The following is a 26,749-nucleotide window of genomic DNA, read 5'->3' as shown; positions in this document are numbered from 1 at the left end:
GCATGATTTGTTTCGCTCTTTTCATTTTTTTCACACTTCCCAAAGTCTGATTCAAAATCCAGGCAACACTGGGCGCCTGGGTGGCTCAGTAGGTTAAGCCTCTGACTTCAGATCAGGTCATGATCTCATGGTCTGTGAGTTTGAGCCCCGCCTCGGGTTCTCCGCTGTCAGCACAGAGCATGTTTCAGATCTTCCGTCTTCTCTCCCTCCCTCTCCCTCTCGCGCATGTACATACACTCTCTCTTTCTTCTTTTCCAAATATTTTAAAATACGTATATTAACGTCCAAGCGACATAGATCATTGGGGTCTAGGAGTCCAGTATTCAGAGGGAGGTGTGACCGGAAAGATACCTGGAGATTTATTGCACATCTCTCCCATCAGTTCATCCGAGTATTGACTACAACAGGTAGTCTTGTCAGCTGCATGCTCTCCTCCACATAACGTCTGTGTTTTACGTATGCTCCCCTCCAGTCCCATTTAGGGAGCTAAACAGGTCTTTAGGCTTTGTGTTGTTAGTTTTGTTTCATTTCCCAAATGTTAAAATGTTTAAGGACCAAACAAAGCTATTACTTAAAATGCACTTGATAATGTTCATTGCCAAAATATTAAAATGGCAAATAAACGAAATCTGGTATAATGCCCACGAATGTTTAAGTACAATAGAAAACAGCGTGTAGTCTGTAGAAATGAGAACGTAGGTACATTTTTATTGGCTTGGACAACTGTTCATAGCATATTAACTTAAAAAATAAAAGTAATACGTGGAAACATTTCCTTAACAATATATGCCCGAGGAAAATCTGGGAAGGCTGTATACCAGCACGGGGAGATGGCAGGTTTACAGAGGATCTGCATTTTGCTTTTCCTATTTTCCTTTTTATTTATCTGTACTTTCTGACCTTTTTTTTTTTTCTTATAGCGAACATGGTTTGCTTTTATAAATTAAAAAAAAAAAAATAGAAGAAAAATAGCCTCCAATAGTATATCTTTCTACTTAGGATTTGCTTCTTAAAAACTGGGACATTTCGAAAAATTAAAGACGCAGTAGTTAGGAAAACCCCTAGTTCTTATCCTTGGAGAAGCATGTAATAGGGTAACACTGCGCATATCTTCTGGAAACAGCTTCTGCCATACAGAGGTGGATAATGCATGAGTGGGTGGCCTGAATAAAGAATGGGAAAGGAGACATCAGCTCAGTGATAAGGAAAAATCAGAACCCAGTATTGGGACCTACCAACAAATAGAAAGTAACATGGAAGTCGTATAAGAAGTGAAAAGAAAAAGAAAAGAAAAAGAAAAAAAAGATTCCTTTTTCAGGAGAAAATACAGTGTGTGGGTAAAAAGCTGACCGTGAATAAATGTTTTTATTTTTGTCTCTGCAGCAGTTTGGCAAAATCCTAGATGTAGAAATAATCTTTAATGAACGTGGTTCTAAGGTAAGCTCCCTCTCCGCATTAAGTGTGCTTGGTTCCTTTGTAGTTTTGTTTTAAATAGTAAGTAACCAGAAAACTAAAGCTGTTTCTCAAGCCTACAGAAAGTATCCCAAGTTATCTGGCTTGGATTAGATTATCTCTAAAAATAAGCTACCACATGGCCAAACTTTATTCTAGTACTTCCTCTGGGGGAGTGAGGGGGGAGAGGAAGAGAAGTGTGGGGAGGAGGGCAGCGGTGAGGAGGGTCGGGGTAGGAGACACCAGCCCTTTATTAGACCGAAATTGCCCTAACCTGCTTATTTTTAAGGAAGAGAGAGAACACTTAAGTGAAATTCTGTATGAGAATTCTAGTGTGCATTCTACCAGAACAACCCGGCTTTCAAAAATCAGACTTCGAAATGACAGACTTAGGACAAATGTGATATTTCAGCCATTTGGTTGGCTTCCTCTCTCTTTGGAATAAATTTGACAAGGCGTAAATATAGGGAGTAGTGACTCAGAAATTCGTGGTAAGCTGATTTCCCCCTTTGAGTTCTACAGATAGGCAAACTTTGGGATGTAGAACCCCTTTAGTGACAGATATAGTAAGTTCAGTTTTTTGCATAAGGATGCCGTTAGTAACAGTGCACCATTCGCTATAGGTACTCTAAATGTGTTCTGTAGGAGAACTGAACATTTTAATACAAACTTGTTTCCCCCTTGTCATTTATTTACCATTTTAAATTTCCCAATCTATATGATGTAGAATTTCCATGCACTAAAATAAGCAGCAGTGATTTTAGGAATGGGGGAATGATGAAGTCTTACAGTGGTGTTGTGAAAAAATGTTTAATGAACTGAATTTCAGAAAGTTTCATTTGACAGTTTTCTTCCTCCTCAACAAGTGAAATGCACCCCACAGGCACAACCAGCTGCGACCAAGCTTGTGAATATTTACGTTGCTATGTTCACTTCTACGTGCATTTTTAGGATAGAACAATCTTTGAGTTAATTTTTCATTTGTTTATCTCTTCCTGAACTTTGAAAATAGCCCTTGGCTATAGTTTTATCTCGAAGAATGTAACTTAAGTAAAGTTAAATAAAACAAATAAATGAGTTAATATTTACCTCTTCAATTTCCTACTCCAAATCCACCGTACCTTGGGAATTAATAGCATATATCTGCAGAGTCATATATATACCTCTGCCCCTCTAAACGAACACCAATGTATATACTGTTCTAATGCTCCTGATTATTATTCCCTGTATAGAACGCATCGACACTGGTAGTGTTTAATTCTGACTATAATTATTGTTAATCATTAAAGAGGTAATTATACTCTAAGCTTCCAGTTTTCAGTTAAAACAAAAAAGATTAATATGCCTATGCAGAACTTTCTCCAGCACTTAACTTGGTAAGTATTTTTAAAGTGAAATCTGTTCAACCTATAGCCAGTAAAACTGTTGATGCTTGTAATTTCTTCACAGTGGATTTCTATTCCTTTGTTGTATAGTTTGCTTGTATTTTTTGTGACCTTTTTAGATACAGGGTGGAAAAATGACAGTGGTTCAGATATGTATCATAAGTACGTGAAGATTATATGCCACGCTGCTTACCCAAAGTCGTAGTTTAAATGTTTGTAGTTTTAAGTGTATGCACTTAAACTGTTTCTAACTAGACTCCAACAACCCGAAGCCCAATATGATTTCATCAGGTATTGGGAACTTGCTTCTTACCAAGAAAATAATTTGATTAAATTCTTGTGAAGCAAAGGAAATTGATCTTTCTTAAGGCTTCTTTCATTGACTTCAAAGGTTTGCCTACTACCCAAAATTGTTTAATTTACCCAATTCAATTGCTTCTCCCCTGTAATTTTCATTTTTAAAGGACACAAGCCTTCCTTTCTCTTTGGGGAATCTAAAAGCCTTCTCTCCGTTCGATGCTGTGTCCTCACTGCCCCTTTTTCTTTGGGCTGCTGACGAGTAGACAGTGTACTTAATTGGTAATTGTTCTTAAAGCACAGAAGGCACAATTGCCTGGGTCTGCCTTTAAGGACACTTACAAAACCTGTCTTCATCCTTTGCCCGACTTCTTAGCTGTCACCTAAAGTTCTTTGCTGCAGTAGGTTCCCCAGAACTGTTCAGATACTTGTTAACAGAGATTTATTTTGGAGTCAAAACCTAGGTACCTCTTCCGGATCCACCTGACATAAATTAATGAGTACTTTTCTTTCTGTAAATAAAGTTTATTTTCTCATTTCCTTTTTGTTTGTGGTTGACTATAAAATTACAACATGCCTTGAAAGGAACCGGAGATAAGGAGATTTAAGTGGTCCTATTGTGCAGTTAAGAGTTGCTCAGTCTTTTTATGAGTGCTTTTCTGTACACAAATGAGCTTTATTAAATTTTTTTTTTGAAGCAGTAATGGAAAAACGAGTCACAAAATAATTCTGAGATCAGCGATACTTACATGTAAAACAGTTATCAGTGGAACAATTAAATAACCACAGGCCTCCAAAACAAAAAGCAACTCTTTACCATATCTTCTTCTCTATAATGAGACTGTCAGCCTACGGTTTGAGAACATACCCATTTCCAGACATAAGTGAGCACTGCCGCGTTGCCTCGCCCATCCCCTCCCTGCCTTGTCAACATCCTCCTTCTTCAGCTTGCCTGCAAACATGATTTCTTCGTTGTTGAGTATTTTCCTTTTTTCTTCTTCGACCTTCATATTCTGGATCAGTTTGCCTAGATTATGGAATGAACGTGTATCGCTTACATTCATACACGTACAGAAATATATGCATACATTATTTCACGTGATTTAAAAAAAATATATTTGTTAACTCCGTACTCCTTTGTAAACGCATAAAGTCAGCCGTATGTAATTTTCTGTGATTGACTAAAACAAAGGGGACTCTCCTTTGAAATCGTTCGATTAGGGTATATGGTAAAAATGCTACCCCTGCCCCAAAAATGAATACACTCAACTAGAATCTACAAAATGATTATACTGCTTTGTATAACATTGTTGATTCTCCACAGGTCACCAGTCATAACAAAGTATTACTTTGACAAACAGTAGAAACACGATATATTGGTAGAGTGGCCAGAGTTCTGGCTTATCTAGGATAGTCCCAGTCTATACTTGTTGTCTTCGTGTAATTATTACTAGTGTCCCCTTTCTCCCTCAGAGTGTTCCAGTTTGAACAACAAATCGTATTGCCCCTCCCCATATAGATTCTTCGAGTAACAGCTTTTAAAAAGCTCCCTTTTCAAAACCGTTATGAAGGAAAAACATGATTTTTAGTGACTAGACAAGAGAACAGACATAAATCATTAAGAGAGCATGGTGCTCACTACTATTCTCATGCCTTTTTTCTCACTCGATCTTCGATAGAACTCTAAAGAACGCATTGCATTCTTTAACCTGACGTTGCGTTCTCTGCTGGATACTTTCAGTGACTGAGAACGTGTTGGTTTTCAAAAAAAATGGTTTTACGTTTTTATTTAAAGTACAGGTAGTTAGCACATAGTGTGATATTAGTGTCGGGTGTACAATACAGTGATTCAGCACTTCCACGGGTGCTCGTCACGACAGGTGCGCTCCTTAATCCCTGTCACCTGTTTCTCCCACCGCCCCCCTCCCCTGTGATAGCCATCACTTAGTTCTTGATAGTTAAGAATCTCTTTCTTGATTTGTGTGTCTCTCTCTCTCTCTCTCTCTCTCTCTCTCTCTCTCTCTCTCCTTTTTTTCCCTTTGCTCCTTTGTTTCTCAAACTCCACATATGAGTGAGATCATATGGTATTTGTCTTTCTCTGACTTACTCAGACTTCCCACCATTCTGTTCGTTATCACCCAGCCCCGTAACGGTCTGATAATTACCAGGCTTACTAAGTAAAGAAATACACACATTCTAAAATTTTTTTTTAATGTTTTTATTTATTTTTGAGACAGAGACAGAGCATGAGCAGGGGAGGGGCAGAGAGAGAGGGAGACACAGAATCGGAAGCAGGCTCCAGGCTCTGAGCTGTCAGCACAGAGCCCAACACGGGGCTTGAACTCACGGACTGTGAGATCATGACCTGAGCTGAAGTCGGACCCCTAACCGACTGAACCACCCAGGCGCCCCAGAAATACACACATTCTCATGTTTATACTTTCCATAAAGTTTGGTCGGCATACTTTTGGTATAGTTGTGGCTTGAAGGGCCATGTGTCGTAACTGCTAAACGTAGGAGCTCTTTACTTGTGCAAACAGTGCCAATTATTAAGTTCACTAAAGGACACAAAATAGAGCGCAGCGACAATTACTGAGATTTCCAGCAAGTTTTTAGCTAACGTGTTCTCATTACTTCTCTCAGGTGGATTTCTGGAATGATGGGATCTTGATTTGGGTTAGGCTTCGGTTTAGGCTGGAGTCAGGGAAGATAAAACCTCTAATCCCATCCCCAGACACAAGTAACGTGCTGTAATTTCTTGCCTGTTTCCCTGGATTTTAATTTCATGCAAAGGGAAATTATTCATTTCTTTCAAAATATGATCAAAAGACTGTCTTTGAAATTGTACTAACTAGGCCTTTGCTTTTCAGTAAAATTTGATAGGCGAAATGGTTTTCATTATACTTAAAACTGAGTTAACAGTGCATGTATTTCCAAAGGGCTTAGTTTGTTTTCTTTTGTTACCATCTTATGGGTTTTAGTTTTATTTTTCTTTCATTTATTTTGTTTAACTTCTGTGTTCTGGCCATACCCAGGAGAACGTCTGCTTTTGATTTCTCCCTTAAAACTTACATGGTAAATTTTTCTTTCTCATTCTTCTGAGATGGAAAAACTCAAAGATTATCCACATTTAAGAATATTTTGACAGTGCTCGTCCTGTGGCTTGTTATTTATTGCAGCCTGAGGCCAGGCTAAAAAGGTGGCGGTTACTCGGCTCCTGTCGGCCCTTGATGATAAGTGGGCGTGATAAGTGTGTGTCACTTCAGCAGAAGTTTTGACCACCGCCATACTCCCTCCCTCCCGAGAAATACACCATTCCTGAGTTTTCAAAAGACAGCTAAGATAGCTGGTAAATCACTAACAGAACACTGATATATTTAAATTATTAACACAGAAAAACTTTGGGAACTGAGAGGTGTAGGTTATACAGGATAGAGCGTAGAGACCTGCGTCGTCCAGCAGAAGTGGCCATACCGAACGCTTGGAACATGGCGTCTAAATTCAGATCTGCTTTTAGTGTAGAATACACACTGCTCTCAAAGACTGACCAGAAAAAAAGGAATATTGAACATCTCACTGATGTTTTTGTATTGATGTCATGTCGAAATGGTAGCATGTTGCATATAGGTTGTCTTGAATAAAAATACGTTACTGAAATTGCTTTCATATTTTTTTTTTACTTTTTTAATGTGCCTAGGGGAATATTTAGAATTACATACTGACTTGGGTTATATTTCTGTCTGATAGCACTGGTATAGACAAACATGTCGACATCATTATTTTTTTTTTAATTAAAAACAGAAGTCTACTAAAAGTTTACTTTTTGTTTATCTGGTTTCTGTCTTCTTAAACCTGAAGTATTCACTCTTGTGAAGAATTTGAGATTAAATCTCAGTTCGACTTTGTGGCTGTTCTGACTGGTCATTATGTGTTCCTGATTGATACATTATATAATCACTTTGAAGCTCTTCTAAGGAAGAAGTGTTAGGTTTAGACATAATTTTATTAAGTTTTTTCTTTTCAAAGCAAGAGACCCAAGACTTAATGTGAATTAGATTTCCGAGAATGAAGGGACATTAAAACATAATTTCATTTAAGCATATTTTCCTGTTAGTAATTTTGTAAGCCTGGATAATCTGTGAATATCTTTAACTCAATTCCTGGCACATTTTCAAAACTGAAATTTTACTGAAGGAATGGTACGTTAAATTTTTTTTCTCAAGCAGGGTGCCTGGATGGTTCAGTCGGTTAAACGTCCGACTTCGGCTCAGGTCATGATCTCACAGTTCGTGGGTTCGATCCCCATGTCACGCTCTGTGCTGACAGCACAGAGCCCATTTCCGATCCTCTGTCCCCTCTCTCTCTGCCCCTCCCCGACTCATGCTCTCTCAAAACTAAATAAACTTCTAAAAAGTTTTTTCAAGCTTTGAGTTAACATCTTTGAAACCAAATTGTAGTTAAGTTGATGGAAGATCACCTCTCTAAAGTTTCAGCATGAGAGGAAAGTATTAAAGAACAGTGCTCTAAAAATACTGTTTATACTTCTTACCTCCCTAATCACGGACTTCTGAGAGGTATATTTCCTATTGCTTCTGAACAAAGTATCACAAAGTCTGTGGCTTAAAAACACAGACATGTATTATCTTACAGTTCTGGAGGTCAAGGTGTTACAGGGCTGCATTCTTTCGGGCGGCTCTAAGGAATAATCCACTCCTTGCCTTTTCCAGCTTCTGGAGGCGACCCGCATTCCTTGACCTATAGCCCCACTTCGATCTTCAAAGCCAAAAATGGCCAGTCCAGTCTTTCTCAGGCTGCTACACTCTGTCTGATTCTGGCCCCCATCTTCCCCTCTTTAATTTAGAAGCACCCATTTAATTTAATTTAGTGATTACATTGGGCTCACCTGAATAATCCAGGATAATCTCCCTATCTCAAGATCATTAATTGAATCACATCTGCAAAATCCCTTTTGCCAGGTAAGGTAGTAACATTCACAAGTTCCAGGGATTAGGGCGTGGACAACTTTGAGTGGGGGGCATTATTCTGCCTGCCACAAAGCCTGTTTATCTACAAAGGAAAGAAAGAAATCTTACCTCTGCTTCGTATCAGGAAGTCCCAAAGTATCAGCAACCTCCTCCTTTAGTCTAGGTAAAGACGCTTGTGAAGATTGCTTTATTTTTACATTTTTGGTATCTAGATGAGCATTTCCTTTGGAATATAAGCACTTTTCTTTATAAGACATTTGAAAGTGAAATTTTGTTCCAGAATATTAAAGTCATTATTGAGAAAATCTTAACACAAGCAGACTTTGATGTTAAACGTTGTCATTTGCTGGCTGTAAAACGTCCGTGCTCGTGACACCACCCTGCGTTCTTGTGGATGTTATTACATCACAGGTGTCCCATCAACACAATACAGAGAGGAGGATCACAGAACACATTTAGCAATTAGATTTGAAAAAGGAAACTACAAGGATTTTAAGACTCGGGTCGTTTAGTTAATAGGATACTGAACTTTGGTTTCAAAGCTTAATTTCTCCTTTTCTTCCCATTAGCTGTAGGAAGAAGGCCTTGTTGATGCTTGGGTACTTAACACAGTTTGACGGTCTTTCTTTATGTTAAAAGTAAAACCAACAGATTGGTCCTTTCTACCCCCGGTTGTATTTAAAAGACAAGTCTGTGAGTGTGTGGGTGTGAAGATACAGTCATAATGCTAACGCTAAAAACCTAGGTAGTAGTCTCCACATCATCTGTTATCCAGCTACTGACGTATAATTTATTAACTTAACCCAAGGGGCATATGACGTTTGAGACTCTGAGGATCCGTTGGAATACAGTTTTAATACTACTGCAGTGTGATAGAAAACCTCCTCACTGTGACCTTTCTTGCAAGGTTTTTTTTTCTGTTGGAGGACTCTCCAGGATTGGAGAGCTGGCTTCCTGTGTTCAGCAGATGCCAGTGTGATGACAAACCGTGCTGTCACTTAGGAACTCGAGATCCAACACGACACCTCCAGTTGTTGATGTGGCTATAACACATTTGTATCAAAATGTGTTTCTGAAAATGCGTTTCCATTGATATTTTCAGCATACTTACATCTTTAAGGAAAGTATTAATTAACCCCATAGTACCTCGGTACATAGAACGTTTTCTGCCAGCTCAGCTTTGCATTTTCTAGAGTATTTGTGGTGATATCCAAATTACAGGCAGAGATAACCCACTGGGATCCTCCGTGGATCACCACCCAACCATAGAATCAGAACGCAAAGTAATCAGAGCCTTCAAAATGACGGGAGTTGCTTTTGTGAAATCTTTTTTTTTTTTTTTTTTTTTTAATTTTTTGACATATTTGTTTATTTTGAGAGAGAACAAGCCGGGGAAGAGCAGAGAGGGAGAGAGAACCCAAGCAGGCTCTGCATCATCCACGCACAGAACCCGACACAGGGCTCAATCCCATGAACCGCAAGATCATGACTTGAGCGTAAATCAAGAGGCAGACGCTTAACTGACTGAGCCACCCGGTGCCCCAGCTTTCGTAAAATCTTACAGAACAATGCATACCATTTACCATCCCAGATAAGAACCTGTTTTATATGTATATGGAAATGCTCATCATGGAGAACAGCAGAGCTTCAGTAAAAATAAATAACAAATGAAGGGTTCCAGGTTGTCCTACTGTGGAATGTTCAAAGAATGCCAGAGGGACAGTGAAGCTGTTGAGAAATTAGCACTTTCCCAAAAAATCCTAAGAATTTACTACTCACAGATGTAAATAGCTTGAGAGAAGGTGATAGTTACAGAGTGGAAAGATAAGGACAGAGTGCCTAGGAGGCAACGGATACAGTGCTTGATGAGAGAGTCACGTAAGTATATCGTGAATCCTGGTGATTTTGACGGAGAATTTTCAGATAAATGTGAACATAGGAGTAAGTGGGGTGACCCCCTGGCTCCTGGTTTGTCTACTTAATGAAGAAAAGCTCCATATAATTTATTTGTGTACAGTGCACAAATAAATTAATTCTAACTCTGAGTAGCAGCTGCATTGCTGTTTTATGGTATTCTTTTCGTGGCGAATAGTGTACAACTGATGTCACTAACCTAGATCTCATTCCCACTGCCTTTTGATTATTCCTTTTTTCCCCTCTATACGGAAAATCACTAATACATTCAGTAGCAGATGTCAGCTTCAACAAATGTATAATTTAGGCAGATTTGGATAAGCTCTTTTCTGGAACTCAGCTGAACCTATTTTTACTCTGAGTGCCAGTCATAATTGACTGCCCCCTGCTTAGTGATATTTTCATTAGCTTAGATGAACACAGGTGCTCTCGTCTTCCACACCCAGTACCTACAGAATTGTAGACCGAGACTGTTTTTTCAATTATTCTGGCCCCAGAGGAATTGTGGTGATACAAGCAACAGGCAAAGTGGGGCTAGAATGATGAGCTCTCCTAAAAAAAAAAAATCTCTTTATACAGCGAATGCCCCTAAATATAAGGTTTCATGGAGAAGCTGCTGGGGAATGGCAGACTTAATTATGTGATTTTGTTTTTAGAATTACGTAAAGGGACGTGTGTATTAACAGCATGAATTGAAAGAGAAAGAACACTTAAAAAAAAAAAAAAAAAAAAAAGTTCAGATTCTTGGTGAAATGGTTTGACCCGAGTAACTCTAAACCTTAATTTTGGTCTGGCCTCACATGCTTTATGTTTTACTTTATTATTGTTACTGTTGTTAATTACATTATCATTATTATTGTTGTTGCCATTATTATTACTATGATTATTACTACTACTACTGCTACAGTTCTTTATTCTTTTATTGGATTTAATTTCCCTTCACAAAATATGCATGGGCCAAAAATGTGACTAGTACTGCCAATGTGGGTTTCATACTGTGATATTTTTTCTCTGTTTACCAAGAGATCAGTATTTCAATATAACGATACGCATGTTTTCCCCCCTTCTCCCGCTGCATGCAGGGATTCGGGTTCGTAACTTTCGAGAATAGTGCTGATGCAGACAGGGCCAGGGAGAAATTACACGGCACCGTGGTAGAGGGCCGTAAAATCGAGGTGCATGTCTTCAATAATTCAATTTCCGGTTTATATTTTTATTTCTCTCTTTCGTGTACTGCCCCCCTTATTTCACATTCGGAACCCTGTCTCGTTGTCTGTGTGTCTGCACACACGTGTATGTGTGTACGTGTCTCTCTGTCCTTCACCTTCTTGCACTAAAATGTGTACAAATAACCCTTCTACCCTCCTTCCCTCAGTTTTCAGTTGTGCGGGGGTTTTCATTTTGATTTACTTGTGTGCGTGTCTATGTGTATTTGTTTTTCATTTACTTTTTTCCTCCGAAATGTTCATCCTTCTGCTCTCTTGATTTTTTTCCTTTGCTTCAGTTTGCGAGACTCCATGTGAATACCTGTGATCAGGCCAAAACGAAACTAACTTTGTAAATGTCTAAAAACAATCCAGCTTACGACATTGTGTCCTGTATTGAATCAAAGATCCAGCCAGTATCCCCTTGTCAGGAGGCCAGTTCGCCTCCATGAGCGTGTGATAAGGAATTTAGAAGACCTTAGAGGTTGTGGGGGCGGGGGAGAAAGAACCCAAATCTCATGGGGTTTTTGAATATATTTAATGTCAAGAACGTCAACCACGAATGGATAAAATCCTCCGACCGAGGCTTTGACGGCTGCCACCTGGTGTTCACCAGCCCTTTTGAACAATGCAGTGAAGGTTAACTGGCCCCTTTCCCCTTGCCCAGTTTTTTAAAGTATTGAAATATAAAAGCCACCATTTTGAGTAAGATGTCTGCATATTTTGCTTTCTCCCTCCCTTTCCAATGGTTTAGCATTTAGGGCCCTTCACTTGACTCCCTCTTTCCATGGTAACTATACACAATGCTGGCGATGGTGCCCGTGGGCGGTAAGTGAAACAAAGCACTAGAGAAGAAGCTTTTTAAATTGTTAATTACAAAACAATTAAATAAGAAAGAAAAAGTCCATCTGCCATCTCACATTAACACTACAAAATGTGATTTGACTTGTTCCTCTCCCTTTTCCTTTCCCCTTTTTATTTTCAATGCTGTTGAGTAATGCCGCCTGGACTTTGGATGTACATATTGTTTGTAGCAGTCTGAGCTGTTTGATTACTGACGTCATGGTGATTTTTTTCCCCCTTGCACATCTTACTCAGAGTTCCTGAACTCCAAGTTTGGCTGGTTTTATTAATGCACTCCCTGCCCCTACTTCCTTTCCTCTTCCCCAGACCTCTGTTTGTAGCTCTGACTGTCCTCTCCTTGCCCTTGACAGCTCTCTTTCCTGCCCATGATACCCCTCCCCGCCCCCACTCTCTCTTTTCTTTCCCCCTCCCCTGCCTTGCTGTGTTCTCTCTCCCCGAGTTCGGCTCCCATCCTTCTCCCTCGGCCGCTCCCTGCCCCTTCCCTCTGTTCCCTGCAGCTGCTGGGTCTTTGCTGACCGGTGGTTTCTGATTGGTTCTGGCCATTTTCCTGTTAGTGCTTGGGTGCTTTCTGCTCTAGCAGCTAGTGTCCGCTCTGACCCCCTTCTAATCCTTGTCTGTAAGAACCTCGCTCTCCACTCTCTCCCTTCTTTCCAAAACTGATTGTTTTTTCTTTCTTTTATTTGTGTGTGTGTGTTTTAACTGCATGCTCTCAGTCTCATCATTGTTGTATCCCATTCTTTCTTTTTAAATGTGAAATGTTTATATTATTTGGTGGCTCAAACTCGAGTAAATGGAGTTTCTTTTCCTCACAAAGGAAGATTACCACTATGCAAATCCGAAAAGACATCTCAAGATGTTTTTTGATTCCAGTTCCACCTAAAATTGGTCTCTCCATAACACGGATTTAGCACCATCCAAACTTAACTGTAATGTAAATCCCCAGAGGCGAAGCAAGACGTTTCTGTTTGGTGTGTTTTGTAATGCTTTTGAAAGCTGGCCTGTTTAATGACCTGACGGCACGGTACACAGTCAGGTTCTGTGGTGACGTTGCACCCTCCTTGCAAGAGCTTTAAGCTGGTTCTGACACTGGGCTGCAGTTTTCTGGCTTCGAAGCTCCATTCGTCTCTTCCTCATCTTTGTAACATTTACTCACCCTAGCACTGAGAATGCTCTAAACTACGCAGTTCTGTAATGAGGGTGGACAGTACCATAAAACAAAAGAAACATAAAAGAACTGAACAAATAAGGCTTAAGTGCCTAATTTAAAAGCCTTCTGAAAGCATTGTTCTTCAATGGATAGACCACATAGTCTAGAAAATTCAGAACGGTCCTGAAGCCGGTCAACATGGGAATCTAAGTTCTGATATCTTTTTTTTCTTTTTAACTAACCTCAAACAGCAAAATCTTGCACAAACATCAAAAGTGCTGAACATGAGAACGGGTGAAATCCACAGATTTATTTTCTTATCTTCCTGTAAATCTATTTCCTGACCCATGTGGCAAGCCTCTGTTTTACTAATGAACTTCAAAGTTCATGTGCAAACAGAGTTGTTTCCAATTTACTTTTTTTCCATAATTCAGAGACTTCTCTATTTAAGAGATCTCCAAAGAACTTGGCAAATGTGTCTTTTCTTTGGAGTACTTAGTGGTAAAATAGCCCTAGTTTTCCATTTGGAGACTAAGAAACTGCATTTTACTCTTGTTAGCCTCATTTAATAAACACTTTAATTAAAATATGATATATTAATATTTTATATTGCTATATTAATTGTTGAAATCAATATTCTCTGAAATTTACATTTTATTAAACTGAGTGCTGTGTTACTGGATGAGCAACTCCGTGTTCCCTAACGTGGTCTCCTTTCTCCCTGCCCCTTCTTTCTCCTTTGTATTTTTAGGTGAATAATGCTACAGCACGCGTAATGACCAATAAGAAGATGGTCACACCATATGCAAATGGTAAGAGATTACGCATCATCTTCAGAAGGATGTCATTTGTTCTTGTATTAATACAGGAACTTTTTATACTCCTCAAAGAATCTCAGTTTCAGTCTTAAGGCAGCTTGTTTAATGAACATGGAAGTATTTTCTTTACCATGGGAGTATTTTCTTTACCTAGGAGAATAGTTTATTTCTGCAAATTTGCTTCTTTTCTTAGAACTAAGCTGAGTTTTTAAGTTATTAAGCTGTAATGGTCTCAGTAAAGTTCATCTGACACACAGCGTGAACACATCATTTGAGGTTACCTGTTAACCCAATGGGGGATCCCACTAAGGCACCCTCACTTTTAGCTGCTGTAGTCGTTCGTGATACGTTAGGCTTGTCTGTAATAGGTGCCCACCACTGCTCACTTTTACTACTGACTCCTGCCCGCTCCTGAGCATGAGTGGACTAATTCTTGACCCCTTGCCCTCCTTTTAAAGGTATGCTCTGAGATAAAAGTCGTGGCGCGCGTGCGCATTTTCTATTTTGTCCCGTGACCCCATGCTATATAGTGGGTTTCATAAATGTTTCTCATTGAGAAGGAGACATTGTGAATGTTTTGCTTAACAAAAGCAGAACCCTTCCATCACTCGTCAGTCTAATCTGGACTCACGTTTATCTAAATGAGCTGGAACTTTATTTGAATCTGCCGTACAAGCAGCGGTTTTGCCAGCTGTGTTCTACGGGGCCACTTGGGGAGGGTGGAAAGGAAGCCCATGAATGGGGTCTTGAGACCTCCAGCAACTTCTCGTTTTCCGTTGTGTACTTCAGCGTTCTGCATAAAATTTTATCTAGAGCCAAGTGGGGTGTTTTCTGTTTTGTAAAAGTTCGAATCTACTGCTAGAGTATGACAATATGTGCTGGTGATGTCTTAAATCAAGGATAAGTATCTTAGTCTATTCCATGATGTCTTCAATAGATAGATTTAGCCCCGCTTTTCAAACAGATGGTACAGATCAGCATAATTTGCATTTATTGGCCTAACTTACATTTTCCCTACCCATTTTATCAATGGTACATCATGTGATACCACCACCTCCCCCTTTACCTCTTGATATTTTTTCACTGCCATCACAAAAACAGACGTTTCTGCAATGTTTGTTTGTTTGTTTGTTTGTTTGTTTGTTGAGAGAGAGGGAGACACAGAATCCGAGGCAGGCTCCAGGCTCCGAGCTGTCAGCACAGAGCCTGACGCGGGGCTCAAACTGGCGAACCACGAGATCATGACCTGAGCTAAAGCCAGACACTCGACCAACTGAGCCACCCAGGCGCCCCAGAGTTTCTGCAATTTTGATAATAACCCAGTGTAAACAACATAGGAAGGAGAGGCAAAGTGTGTCAGATTTCCTATAAATCCAGGGAAGACAGGGTGGTAGAAAGAGTCGCCAACTGGAATTCGGAAGACAGAAATTCTACTTCTAGATTTGACTCTTCATTTTGTCCTTGGGCCCATTTTTTTTTTTTTTTATTTTTTTTATTTTTTAAAAATTTTTGTTTTTAACGTTTATTTATTTTTTGAGACAGAGAGAGACAGAGCATGAACAGGGGAGGGGCAGAGAGAGAGGGAGACACAGAATCTGAAACAGGCTCCAGGCTCTGAGCTGTCAGCACAGAGCCCGACGCGGGGCTCGAACTCACGGACCGTGAGATCATGACCTGAGCCGAAGTCGGACGCTTAACCGACCGAGCCACCCAGGCGCCCCTGGGCCCATTTTTTTTTAAAGCTGATTCTGTTTTCATCACTATGAATTGGCAGTCACAGAATTTGAGCCCCTGAAGGCTCTGTAGAAGTCATCCAACCCAACCTTCTTAGTCTATTATTTAGGAAATTAAGCCCAGAGAAGGATAGTACTTACTTGCGGTCCCAGATGTCGCACCTGTCTTACCTCTCTCCCTTCGGGTTTTGTGAAGGTCAAAACTACTTTGTAAATTGTACAGAACTAAAACATACCTGAAGTATTATTGACAGCATACCATTATATGCCATTATTAACATGTGTATTATTACTTCCAGGAATGCTTAAATAACAATACCATTGGTAGGAAAGAAAAGAATCATTTTTTGAATATTATTCTAAATTAATATTCAAGCCTTAGCAGAGCCAAATTTTATTTATTTATTTTTTTTAATCTTTATTTATTTTTGAGAGAGAGAGAGAGAGACAGAGTGCAAGCAGGGGAGGAACAGAGAGAGGGAGACACAGAATCCGAAGCAGGCTCCAGGTTCTGAGCACAGAGCCCGATGTGGGGCTCGAACCCACCAACCATGAGATCATGACCTGAGCCAAAGTCGGATGCCCAACCGACTGAGCCACCCAGGCGCCCCACTGAGCCAAACTTTAGAACCCTGCAGCTCCTTGTGGTTAGAGCTTCTGATAAGAGTGCTCTGTGCCTTCTGGTGAATTCTCAGTCAGCAGTGTAGTTTACGTTGGTTGGAATCACTTGATTTGTCTGGCATTGGAGAACATTTGTGTTCTTACAACTTCAGTAGGATTTGAATCCAGATATTTGCCCAGTTTTTATATGAAATAATGAGGAAACCTCACCATCTATGAGCATATAAAATAACAGAGGATTGGATTGGTTCAGAATGAATGGGTTTTCTCTTAAGTACAGTCTCTCGTCTTTCAGAAAAATAATGGCACATTTTTTTTTTGCTTATTTATGTGTAAAAATCAATAAATGTCTACTGATTAAAGTGTTCGTATGGGATTCTGTGTACTCTGTAACTCTCAGTGGGCAACAATACTTTTTTTAACACCTGCTACATTTCTATAAATATAAAAAACGGGAACGAAGAAATAAAATTGACATCAAAGCTAATTCTGGGAATAATTCAAAGTTTATAATTGTTTAAGCTAATGTTCAACAGCAATCCAGTATCCATTTGTTAAAATGACTGATTAACTTAAGTGTGTTCATTACAAACGGACATCCCAAGACATGCATGAAGTTGGGGATGCACCTTGAATTTTATCACTGTATGTCTCTTCTCGTTGACTGGCTGAGGTTAACTACAACAAGATCCCAGTAGTAAATCCCAAAGAAAGGGAATTTCAGCTTTACCCAGCTTTCCATCAGTGTGGTATACTTGAACACGGAGTTGAAGATCAGCTCAGATGTGAATGCAAATTTGAATTATAAAGTAGCTAGAATAGAAAGCGCCATCACAGTACCCCTTCCCCACTCACACGCTGTCTCTCTGTCTCTTAAAAGTAAATAAACATTAAAAAATAAGCAAACAAACTCCGGTGTGGGGGCGCCTGGGTGGCTCAGTCGGTCAGGCATCTGACTCTCGCTTTTCGGCTCAGGTCACGATCTCGTGGTTTCGTGAGTTCAAGCCCTGGGATTGGGATTCTCACTCTCCCTCTTTCTGCCCCTCTCCCCATTCGTGCTGTCTCTCTCAAAATAAATAAATAAACTTTACCAAAAAAATACCCTGGTATGGAAGTGTCCTGACCTTCTCACATAACCCCCCCAGCTGGCACTCTCCAACGGGTAAAAGTAAATGCAGGGATATCTGAAGCCAGCTTGCACATGCACCAGTCGGTCCTTTTCACCGTGCTCCTTACATGGTTTGAAGTGCTCACTGTCCTCTCTTCCGTTTCAGGTTGGAAATTAAGCCCCGTGGTGGGAGCTGTATATGGCCCTGAGTTATATGCAGGTAGTACCATGTTGATTTTTCCATTCGTGCTGTTTAACTGCAAAAACATGTGTTGCTTTTCACCTTGCTCTTCCTTTGTAATCTTTTTGCATTTCTTAATTTTTTTTTTAACGCAACCAGCCTCCAGCTTTCAAGCAGACGTGTCCTTAGGCAATGATGCAGCAGTGCCCCTATCAGGAAGAGGGAGTATTAACACTTACATTCCTTTAATCAGTAAGTAGCCTATGTTGGCCTGGCGTGGAGTTTGACTGTTGCGAGTACAGAGTGATGTGTGCTAGTCTTCCCCCCACCCCCACCCCAGGTAGAGCACGTAACTGAAAAGGAGGTGTTCTCGAGAGAGTTCGGTGCTATTACAGTGCCCTGGCCTTGCTCCACCTGTGTTAGAATCTCGCTGACCAGATATTAAGAGAGCCATGGAGCATAAACACTTGGAAAAGGCAGAGGGGGTAAGGCCATGTGAGCAACAGTTGAGTCTGCTCTCGACAGTAAAGAAAACAAGACATGGGTATTGACAGAATGGGTTATACGTGTTCTCTGCCAGTCAGTTTTGGGCCCTCAGTAGAACATCGCTCAGAAGCACCTCCAGTATTCATGATTATTCTCAGTTCCGTTGAAACCTCTGAAGTCCTCCGGACCTGAGCCATTTTCCTCCAGCGAAAGGTAAAATTAAAAAGAGCCCAGTGAATGTGGAATAAATGTCGGTATGTGCTTTCCAGAGGATAGCACATTTAAAATAGGTTTTTAGAAACTGTCTGCCTCCCTGAAGGATACAAGTAGTTTCCCTCTCCCCTGACATTTCTGGATTAAAACATTTTGGATAAAAGAATAAAGTGGACTAATGAAATGTCTAAAGATTACTGTGTGCCTTGGAGGTTGGCACCGCGTACAAACACAAAAGAATATTCTTACAAAGAAGAATTACTCTATGCACATAATAACGTGTGGAAACAAGATTAGCAATGGGCCAGTTAAAGAGTTTATATCAGTCGATTTAAACTGCTGCCCCCCGCCCCCCCCCCCCCCCAAGTGAAAAGTCTCTTATTCCGGCACTGGTTCTCGGACCTTCTCGACCTGTTTCTCACCAGCTTGCACTGTAATGCCAGGGCTGGGAAGGAGCAGAGTGCGCTCACTCAAGATTGGTGACGAACAGAGAGAGCATGGCATCATGAGCCTTTGCGTGTCGGGTCTCTCCATTTCTTTCTCAGGAAAGATGTGGTACATATCTTTGAACCTTTGCTGGAATCGGTTCAAAGCCGGTTGTGATTGTAGCCCTGCTGTTGAATGCAAGTTGACATTCCTGTCATATTTTGGGTCTCCCTTTAGTTCCTGGCTTCCCTTACCCGACTGCAGCCACCACGGCGGCCGCCTTCAGAGGAGCCCATCTGAGGGGCAGAGGGCGGACGGTCTATGGGGCAGTCCGAGCGGTACCTCCAACAGCCATTCCCGCCTATCCAGGGTAAGCATTAGATTCCAAAATAAGCAGCTGGACAGAAAAGAATACCATGGCCCTCTCACACCTTCTGGGACGTTGCCGTGCCACATTGTAGAGATTCTCTGAATATTTGCAAATTACTGGATTAGATGGCAAGAACCAAAATATACCATCGTCAGAATGTGACCAAATACCGATTCATTATATAAATCTTCATTTCGGCCACCTTAAGCCCTCATGGCTTAAGACAGCAGCCAGAACTGTCTTGTGTTTACTAGCAGTGTGTTGGCATGCAGTTCACTCAGCATCGCACGAATGTGGATTAACACTCCTGCAGAGAACCGAAATAGGAGCTCCAGATTGTAGTACAAGACCGTATCTGCTGTGTTCACCCCCTTGTCACCACCCTGTGTTGGGGCCGAGGCTGCCACATCGCCCTCCCTTTTGGTTTCACTGCCTGGGTGGTGAACAGCAGAACTAGTTACCCACAATGGATTTGCTTTCTTTGTAGGAGACGGATTAAAAGAGGTTAATTCAAAGATGAACCAAGTCCAATTGAATCCAGGGAGAAAGGGAGAAGTAGGAAGAATTAAACTACAGTTGGCTTCTGAATGATGGTAAAACAGCTGATATAGCGGAGCATCCTTCACCCTTTGATTTTTGTATGGAGGGTGCCTCATGCAGTGGAATGATTCCATAGCAACAAATAAATCCTTTGCTACTGAATGGGGGAGAAGGAGTGAAGGTGACAGGTTTTGTCTCCACGTGTTTCTCGGTGCCAGCCGCAAATGTATATTTTTATACGGAGTCGACTTCTAGAAGTTAGTTGTCCTGAGGACTTTCCTTTCTTCAAAGATGTGACCTTTGTGTTCTCCATCTTTTCTCTGCCTATGACAGGTTTTTTCCATATTCTCTCCGAGGAGTAAACCCAGCGGCAGGGGGGCCTGTTCATTGCTCCTTAGTTAAAACACAAAGGGAAAGAGCCTTCTCTGTAGGTCCTTTTCTGACAGCAGAATTGGCTTGGAGGTCTACGAACTCAGCATTCGTTCGTAGACCGAATGGACGTGCCATTAGCGGTCCTCCATTGCACAGAATTCAGGCATTTTTATTAGACACGTGTGCATGTTGGAATAGACAGGCTCCAAGAGGCGCTGGAAGGGAAGTGCTTTAGAAATAAACTTTTGTTTGCAGCTTATAGATGCTTAAATCCCATGCATCCCATCATCTCCATCCTCTGCCATCACTTGCTTTTAATTTTATTCTTTCTTCTCTCAACTTGAGCTTTGACCTTCAACCTCTGACATCTCTTTAAAGAAGTGAATAAAGATGCAGTATTATTTCATCGAGAGATACTCAAGTCAGACATAAAAACAGACGTTTTGGAAGTTCTACACACCAGGAAAATTGTTCACGAAGCGTCTTCCATTTCAGTCCAGGAGAGTTTACTGTCACGTTCGCAAAGAGATGCCACTTGCCAGAAACATGGGACTTCTTTATTTTGTAACATTCCCGAGTTTACTTTATGAAACGGTTGGGATTTGTTTTAGTCACTGTAGCTCATTTCACTATATTGGCCAAACCTGAGAACCCATTCGCTCCCTACTCTGTGTCAGGATTACGTTCGCTCAAAGATATTTTTATCTTTATGTCTAATCATACCAATCTCTGTGCATTACATTGAACACTGATTTCCCATGTTTTCTTTTTTATTAACTAAACCACCGGTTTACATGGAAGATGGCAAGGAATAAGTCCAGTATTTTATGGGGAATGGCCTAAAATTGCTTTTCAGCTTAGTAAACTAATTTTCATCCTTAATCATTGTGTTCTAGCCTCCTTATGGCATTTGATACAGGGAATATTAGAATTCTTCTAGAATTTAGGTAAATATTCCCAGTGAGTGACGTAACTTAGGGTAAACTGTATTCCTGCTTTTAATGCCACCACTGTTCTGTATCGAAGAGATGTTTGTAATCTTTGCCTGGATCCCCTGCTGAAATAGTTGAAGGTTAATTAATCACCACTTGGCCTCAGTGCTTTCCATTCTGTCAGCCTTCTCGTTACGAGCAAATGTCTTTTCTAATAAAATGCAGTTGAGAGGCAGATTACTTTCTAATATCTAACTTTAACTGCAGTTGGAGACGATGAAACCGGATAGGGCTTAGCTAAGTGAGCGTCACAGAGGAATTTAATTTGCCTGTTTTGTAATACAAATGCACAGCACATTTGGGGCATTGCAAAGTGTGACCGTACTGTCCTGTAAACCCAACAAAATGTCATTGTAATAAGTAGAATTCAGAAACTTTCCAGCCACCTGCAAAAAAAAAAAAAAAAAAGTTATTTCACATTCAAGTTAAAAATATGATTTAAAGACCTCACTTACTAGTTTATTACAACAGAGAAGGTAGTGCTGAAAATTTCCAGCTTGCTTAGTTGAATAAACAATAAACAGATCTTCTCATTTAGAATATCCAAATCTTGATTTAACACATGCGAAGAAGAAAGTCTTATCTTTTGTCTCTACGTCTGTTCCATGTCTTTTGGTCCCAAAGTAATGTTTTGGGGAAAGTCTATATGCACAAAAATACCTCAAAAGGTTTGAAATCTACGATTATCATAGTTTAGTGTTGCCCAGGACTTTAAAAACAGAAAACAAAAAAACCCCCAAATTCATGTGTTTTGTTTGATAAAAATTCATTTTTCTGAACAGGAAAATAAACCCTTCTAATTCCTAATCAGCTACTGTTCTCCATTTTATCCTTTTAATTAAAACAGGATGATCCTTGGTCATGCCCAAAACGTCAGTTATCAGTTAATTTTTCAGAGTTCCATGAATATTCTTAACGGTCAAAAAAAAGCCCCTAAAATCTTGCAGTTACTCCTTCCCACTCTGGATTATATTGTTACTATCTGGGATCCCCACTGCACCTTTTCAATTCTCGGACCTTGGACCAATCACCTTAACCTTTAGCTCATTATCTCTGCTTGTGAAAGCAATGCATTGTGGGTATTTTTGGTTGTGTTTTTTTTTTAATTACATTTCTCTGTTTACTTTGGTCAGAATTGATTGACTTGTTTTTCTGAGGTGTTGCATTGGTTCTTAAAATGCTGAATAATAATACTTTGCATGCTCGTGTGATCAGCCAAATCTTACTGCATGTCTAATGTGCAGGGTAAAAAGCAGGTGATGTATGGATATCAGGAAAAACGTACATACTTCTAGGAAACAAAACAAAACGCTAAACCTAATCTTGGGACATACTCTGCGTACAGGTCCTGCCCTAATGGGATTCTTTCGGTTCAGTTTTCTTATGTTAGACCCCCTTTCCCCGTACCTCTCCCCCCTCCCTAACCCACGCACACGCGCACACACGCACACACGCATACACACACACACACACACACACACACACACATTTTGAAATTCTTTAAAGAAAATTTCCTCCAAGGGCAAGCTTTAAAAAAACAAACAACAACAACAACTCCAGGTATGAGAAGTTGATGTTTCTAATCCAGCAGAGTTCTGATAGTTCTGTCAGGCCCTCTGGGAATGCTTTCATCGTTTTAACCCTCCTTTAATTACCAAGCGTTCAGAACGGTGTGCATTCGAGTGGCGCGCTCCCTTCCCGCCTCGCATGTCCTGGAGCTGTACGACGTGCGCGTGCCCGTGCACGGTCCTCTCGCTGACTCGCTGCGGCCCCCCAGCCCCGGTTACGTATTCATACATCACCTGCCTGTGTAGAGCGCATGTGCATGCTGCCGTCCTCAATAACCGGAATGTGTTTCTGTTCTTTTGTTTTTTTTGTTTTTGTTTTTGTGTGGATTTTCTGCAGTGTGGTTTACCAGGACGGATTTTACGGTGCTGACCTCTATGTAAGTACACACACCGGGGCCTTCTCGACCCCATTCCCTGACAAGCCAGCCTTTTTTTTTCTGTTTCTTTGGTTTGGTTTGGTTTTTTTGTTTTTGTTTTTGTTTTTTCTTTGTTTTGTTTTGGTTTTTTTTTTTTTACATATAATTTATTTGATTTTTATTTTCTTTTTCCTTGTGGATATATATATATATATATTTATATATTTAAGAATGCAAGCATGCTTCTCTGCCACTGCGCTTGCCCCTGGGTGCAAAAACTAAGCCTTTGGGTTTCCTGATCATTGCTAGAGTCAGTCTACTGGACATATTCTTTTCCCTTCCCTATACCCACAGATGTTCTGTGATTTATTTGCGAGATGATCAGCAGGTTTAAAGTCTTTTAATACCGTCGTGTCATGTGCATACATAAATAACAGGATAGTTATATTAGCTTAAACCAACTCTCTCTCTTTTCTGCTTTTCTTCTCATTTCACATCCCTCTTTAGATCATTGGAGCTTTGATTTATGTAGACGGCAGTAAGCTTTCTGAACTATGTGTTTTCCTATTTTCCGTACCTTGAGAGAGCATTATCCTGTGAGAGGGAGGTAAGGAGCTGATGCCAGTGGAAAGTGGGTGATAATGAGAGGCAACCAAACACTCAGTGCTTGCAGCCTTTCGCTATCAGAAGGTCCACAGCTACCGGGTCTCTTTTCTTAAGAGCCATCTAGAGGGAAATGAGTGGCATAATTGGCAACCTAGACTCTTCTTACAAACATTCTGCTACCATCCAGGATTTGTTGATTGTACCAGCAATGTTAACATCATCGTTATTATTATCCATTATTGAAACTGTCTTGTTATAGCTAAAGTTCCATGATTGGCTTGTCACATATTATTTAAAATGTGGACAAGGTGATCTAACTGACAAAGAGTCAAAAGTTTGGAGTTTTGAGGTTTTTTATTAGGACCTCTCCAAATGATCGGTTTCTGAATGCAAGCTTAGTCTAACCACCCAGGTCATTAAGAAACGATTTCTTAAGAAAAACTTGTCAGGATGAAATTATTCCTTGGGCATAGGTTAGAGTTGTCCGGGAGTGCTTTCTCCACCCTTACCTCCCCGAATCAATAAGGGTGCCTTTGTAGCGAACTTTTTGCCACAGATTTCTGCCAGAGACTCTCTGGCAACCAGAAAACTTCAGTGCGCTTTCAGAATGTCCTTAGAGACTCTGTGGTGCAGGAAGTAAGGAGGTAACTGGACACACCTGTCCTCTGTAGAGTAGCCCTTCAGAGTTTGCCCTAGTTTAACAGATGCTTAAAGGAATCTTAGCCACGATTTGGTCCAACCCTCTCACCTCGTAGATCTATTTCTTAAAGAGATGGTGACTTACCCAGATTACATCAGTTATTTATATAACCCAGCCCAAAACTCAACTAATCCATATTTCGTTATCAGTGCTTTAATTAAAATCCACGTCTTTCCTCAGCTGGTTTTCCAGAAGTAACGAAACATACCTTTTTTTCCCGTGCTCACAGTGAAACTTGAGGGTTGGGGAAATAGTCCTACTTTTATACCAGATGACACTTTTCTAAATACACATATTTACATACGTTCTTCGCATGTACATTCTCCCATGTACATTAGAATCCATGTTCTCGTGAAAGTCATCTTTACGTTATTTAAATTGCTTTCCTGAAATCTGGTCTGTTAGAGCACGCTTTTGCACTGGAGTTATTTTCGTAAGTCAAAGTTTTTGTTTTTGTTTTTTTCCTCTGATACCTTTTTTATTTGGGGATTTTTAAAGTATGGCTTATTTCTACCTTAGTAAGATTGCCTACTTCCCCCTTGAGTGAACCAACCAAATATTTGTTTATAATTCTCTCCTATCTTTAGGTCACAGCATATGATTTTATTAAGAGAGAGATGACTTTTCTGTACTTCTGTTGAGAAAATAAAAACACCCTTGACATTTTTGTTTTAATCTACTCACCGGATCACCTTATGAAACTGAACGGGTAATTCAGCGACCTTGCTGAAATACGTGTTTGGCCAGTGGTGTCTTATTAATGAAAGGAATTAATCACAATGTTACTGTCATTTCTTAGCTCCTATCTTAAAGCAGTCACTTGGAGGAAAAAAGGTGGTCCCTAGTGCTGAAATATTTTCCGACCCCACTAATGAAAAACAAGAATGCATTATGAGGTAACTGTTGAGTGAAGTCTGATACAACTGTAGCTTTGAAAACTTTAGATTCCCTCTTCCATGTGTGAGGGAGCGAGGGATGCTTTTTCTAAAACACACACACACACACACACACACACACACACACACACCCATGTTTTACCTAGAGTTTTCCTGTTTCTCTCTCTACATTTCCACCCCCCCTCCCCCACTGTGGAAATCTATCCCTATACACTGAGTTGTTTCCTCAGAGATACACGTTAGCAATAGGAAGACAGGAGAGTTAATCCAGTACAAGTGCACTGACCCAGAGCTTGAAGAAACATCACGAGGGAAGAGTGCAAGCTGCTGGCTTTAAGTTAGACTAATTTAGGCTATTCATTCAGAGAGATTTTTGTTGTAATCTCTTTCCCCTGTTCTGTTCTTAGTCCGTAACCCCTGCTAGCCATTTGCTTCCTTTCTGTTTCTTTTGTGCCACGTTCCTCTCCAGAGAACCGATCTAGCAACTGTGGCTGCAGTTTGTAGAAAGCCCCCCGACCCCCGCCCCGCCCCGAGAAGACCTGAGCTTAGCAGACGGATCGTGCGTCCTCCCCGCCCCTCTTTTTCTTGACCAGTAGAAAAGGCGTAGCTCACCCTGATTCACGTTTTAAAGGGATGACAAAACTGCTCCTGATTCTTATCCTGTGAAAAGCATGCTTGCATCCAAAGGAAAGAAAAGGCTGGTGGGCCCCTTAGCGGGCTTTTTTGTATGATTGTTTTCCTTCCACAGCTGTGTTTTTTGAACTGCTCTTCCTGTGTTCTGTTATAGAATAGTCTTACAGGAACCAATCATTAGCGCTAAAATACCTCAGGTAGGAGTGCCAGTGTGACCTGCCAATCAATCAGATTGTGGATTGCAGTGAAAAAATTGAATTATACTAACCATTCCAGCTCCACGTTAGAGATGGGAACAGAGGCTTTTTTGGACAACCGAGACTTGTGAGCGTGTGATCTAAGCCCTGCTATACCTCAGCAGTGCACAGTCAAGTCCCATACGTGACGGCACCGCCTCCAAAATTAAGTGCTCCTGCCCCGTCGCCTCCGTCCACACCAGGCGTGTGCTCTGCACTGTCCCATCACTGCCACCTCTTTTAGTTTGCCAATCGCATTTGTCCATGGCGTTTAAGCTGGTCTGTTATACTTGGAGATCTTAGCAGTTGAGGACATTTTCCACTGTGAAGGAAATGAGAGAAGGGAGGAAGTTGAGTCTGTCCACGCAGGACTCCTAAGTCCCCGATTGGGCCCCGGGGTGAGGCCACAGTCGTAATTGGACCGTGCTGTTCGCCCCACTTCCGGGTTGCCTAAAAATCTAGACCTGTTGGGGCCGTAAAACTGAAACATGTATTCCCCTCGCCCTCTTTCCTTTCACCTTAAAACAAGGTCAGTGAGTTCATTTGGAAAATCATTCACCGTTACGTCTGCTGATAGCTGGATGCTGGGGAAAGAGAACCCCAGGCCGCCCGTCACACTCCTTATGTGGCCTCCCGGCCGGGTTT

The 26,749-nt window shown here is 40.8% G+C and overlaps 1 protein-coding gene across 14 annotated transcripts in view; it reads left to right on the top strand.

Annotated features, from left to right (window-relative positions):
• RBFOX2 (RNA binding fox-1 homolog 2) overlaps window positions 1–26,749 on the top strand; it is a 281,671-nt gene that overhangs the window by 245,686 nt on the left and 9,236 nt on the right. For 10 of the 14 annotated variants that reach the window (XM_042947680.1, XM_042947675.1, XM_042947674.1 and 7 more), the window contains 7 exons: window positions 1,384–1,437; window positions 11,116–11,208; window positions 14,001–14,061; window positions 17,696–17,749; window positions 17,870–17,962; window positions 19,061–19,205; window positions 23,015–23,054. In XM_042947680.1, coding sequence (XP_042803614.1) covers window positions 1,384–1,437; window positions 11,116–11,208; window positions 14,001–14,061; window positions 17,696–17,749; window positions 17,870–17,962; window positions 19,061–19,205; window positions 23,015–23,054 — 540 coding nt within the window. The remainder of the gene's footprint in view (window positions 1–1,383; window positions 1,438–11,115; window positions 11,209–14,000; window positions 14,062–17,695; window positions 17,750–17,869; window positions 17,963–19,060; window positions 19,206–23,014; window positions 23,055–26,749) is intronic. The other 4 variants (XM_042947678.1, XM_042947677.1, XM_042947681.1 and 1 more) reach the window with 3 other exon arrangements.

The sequence above is a fragment of the Panthera leo genome, chromosome B4 (genome assembly GCF_018350215.1).
Source record: "Panthera leo isolate Ple1 chromosome B4, P.leo_Ple1_pat1.1, whole genome shotgun sequence".
Classification (NCBI taxonomy): domain Eukaryota; kingdom Metazoa; phylum Chordata; class Mammalia; order Carnivora; family Felidae; genus Panthera; species Panthera leo.
This window is presented reverse-complemented; position numbering and strand designations above follow the sequence as displayed.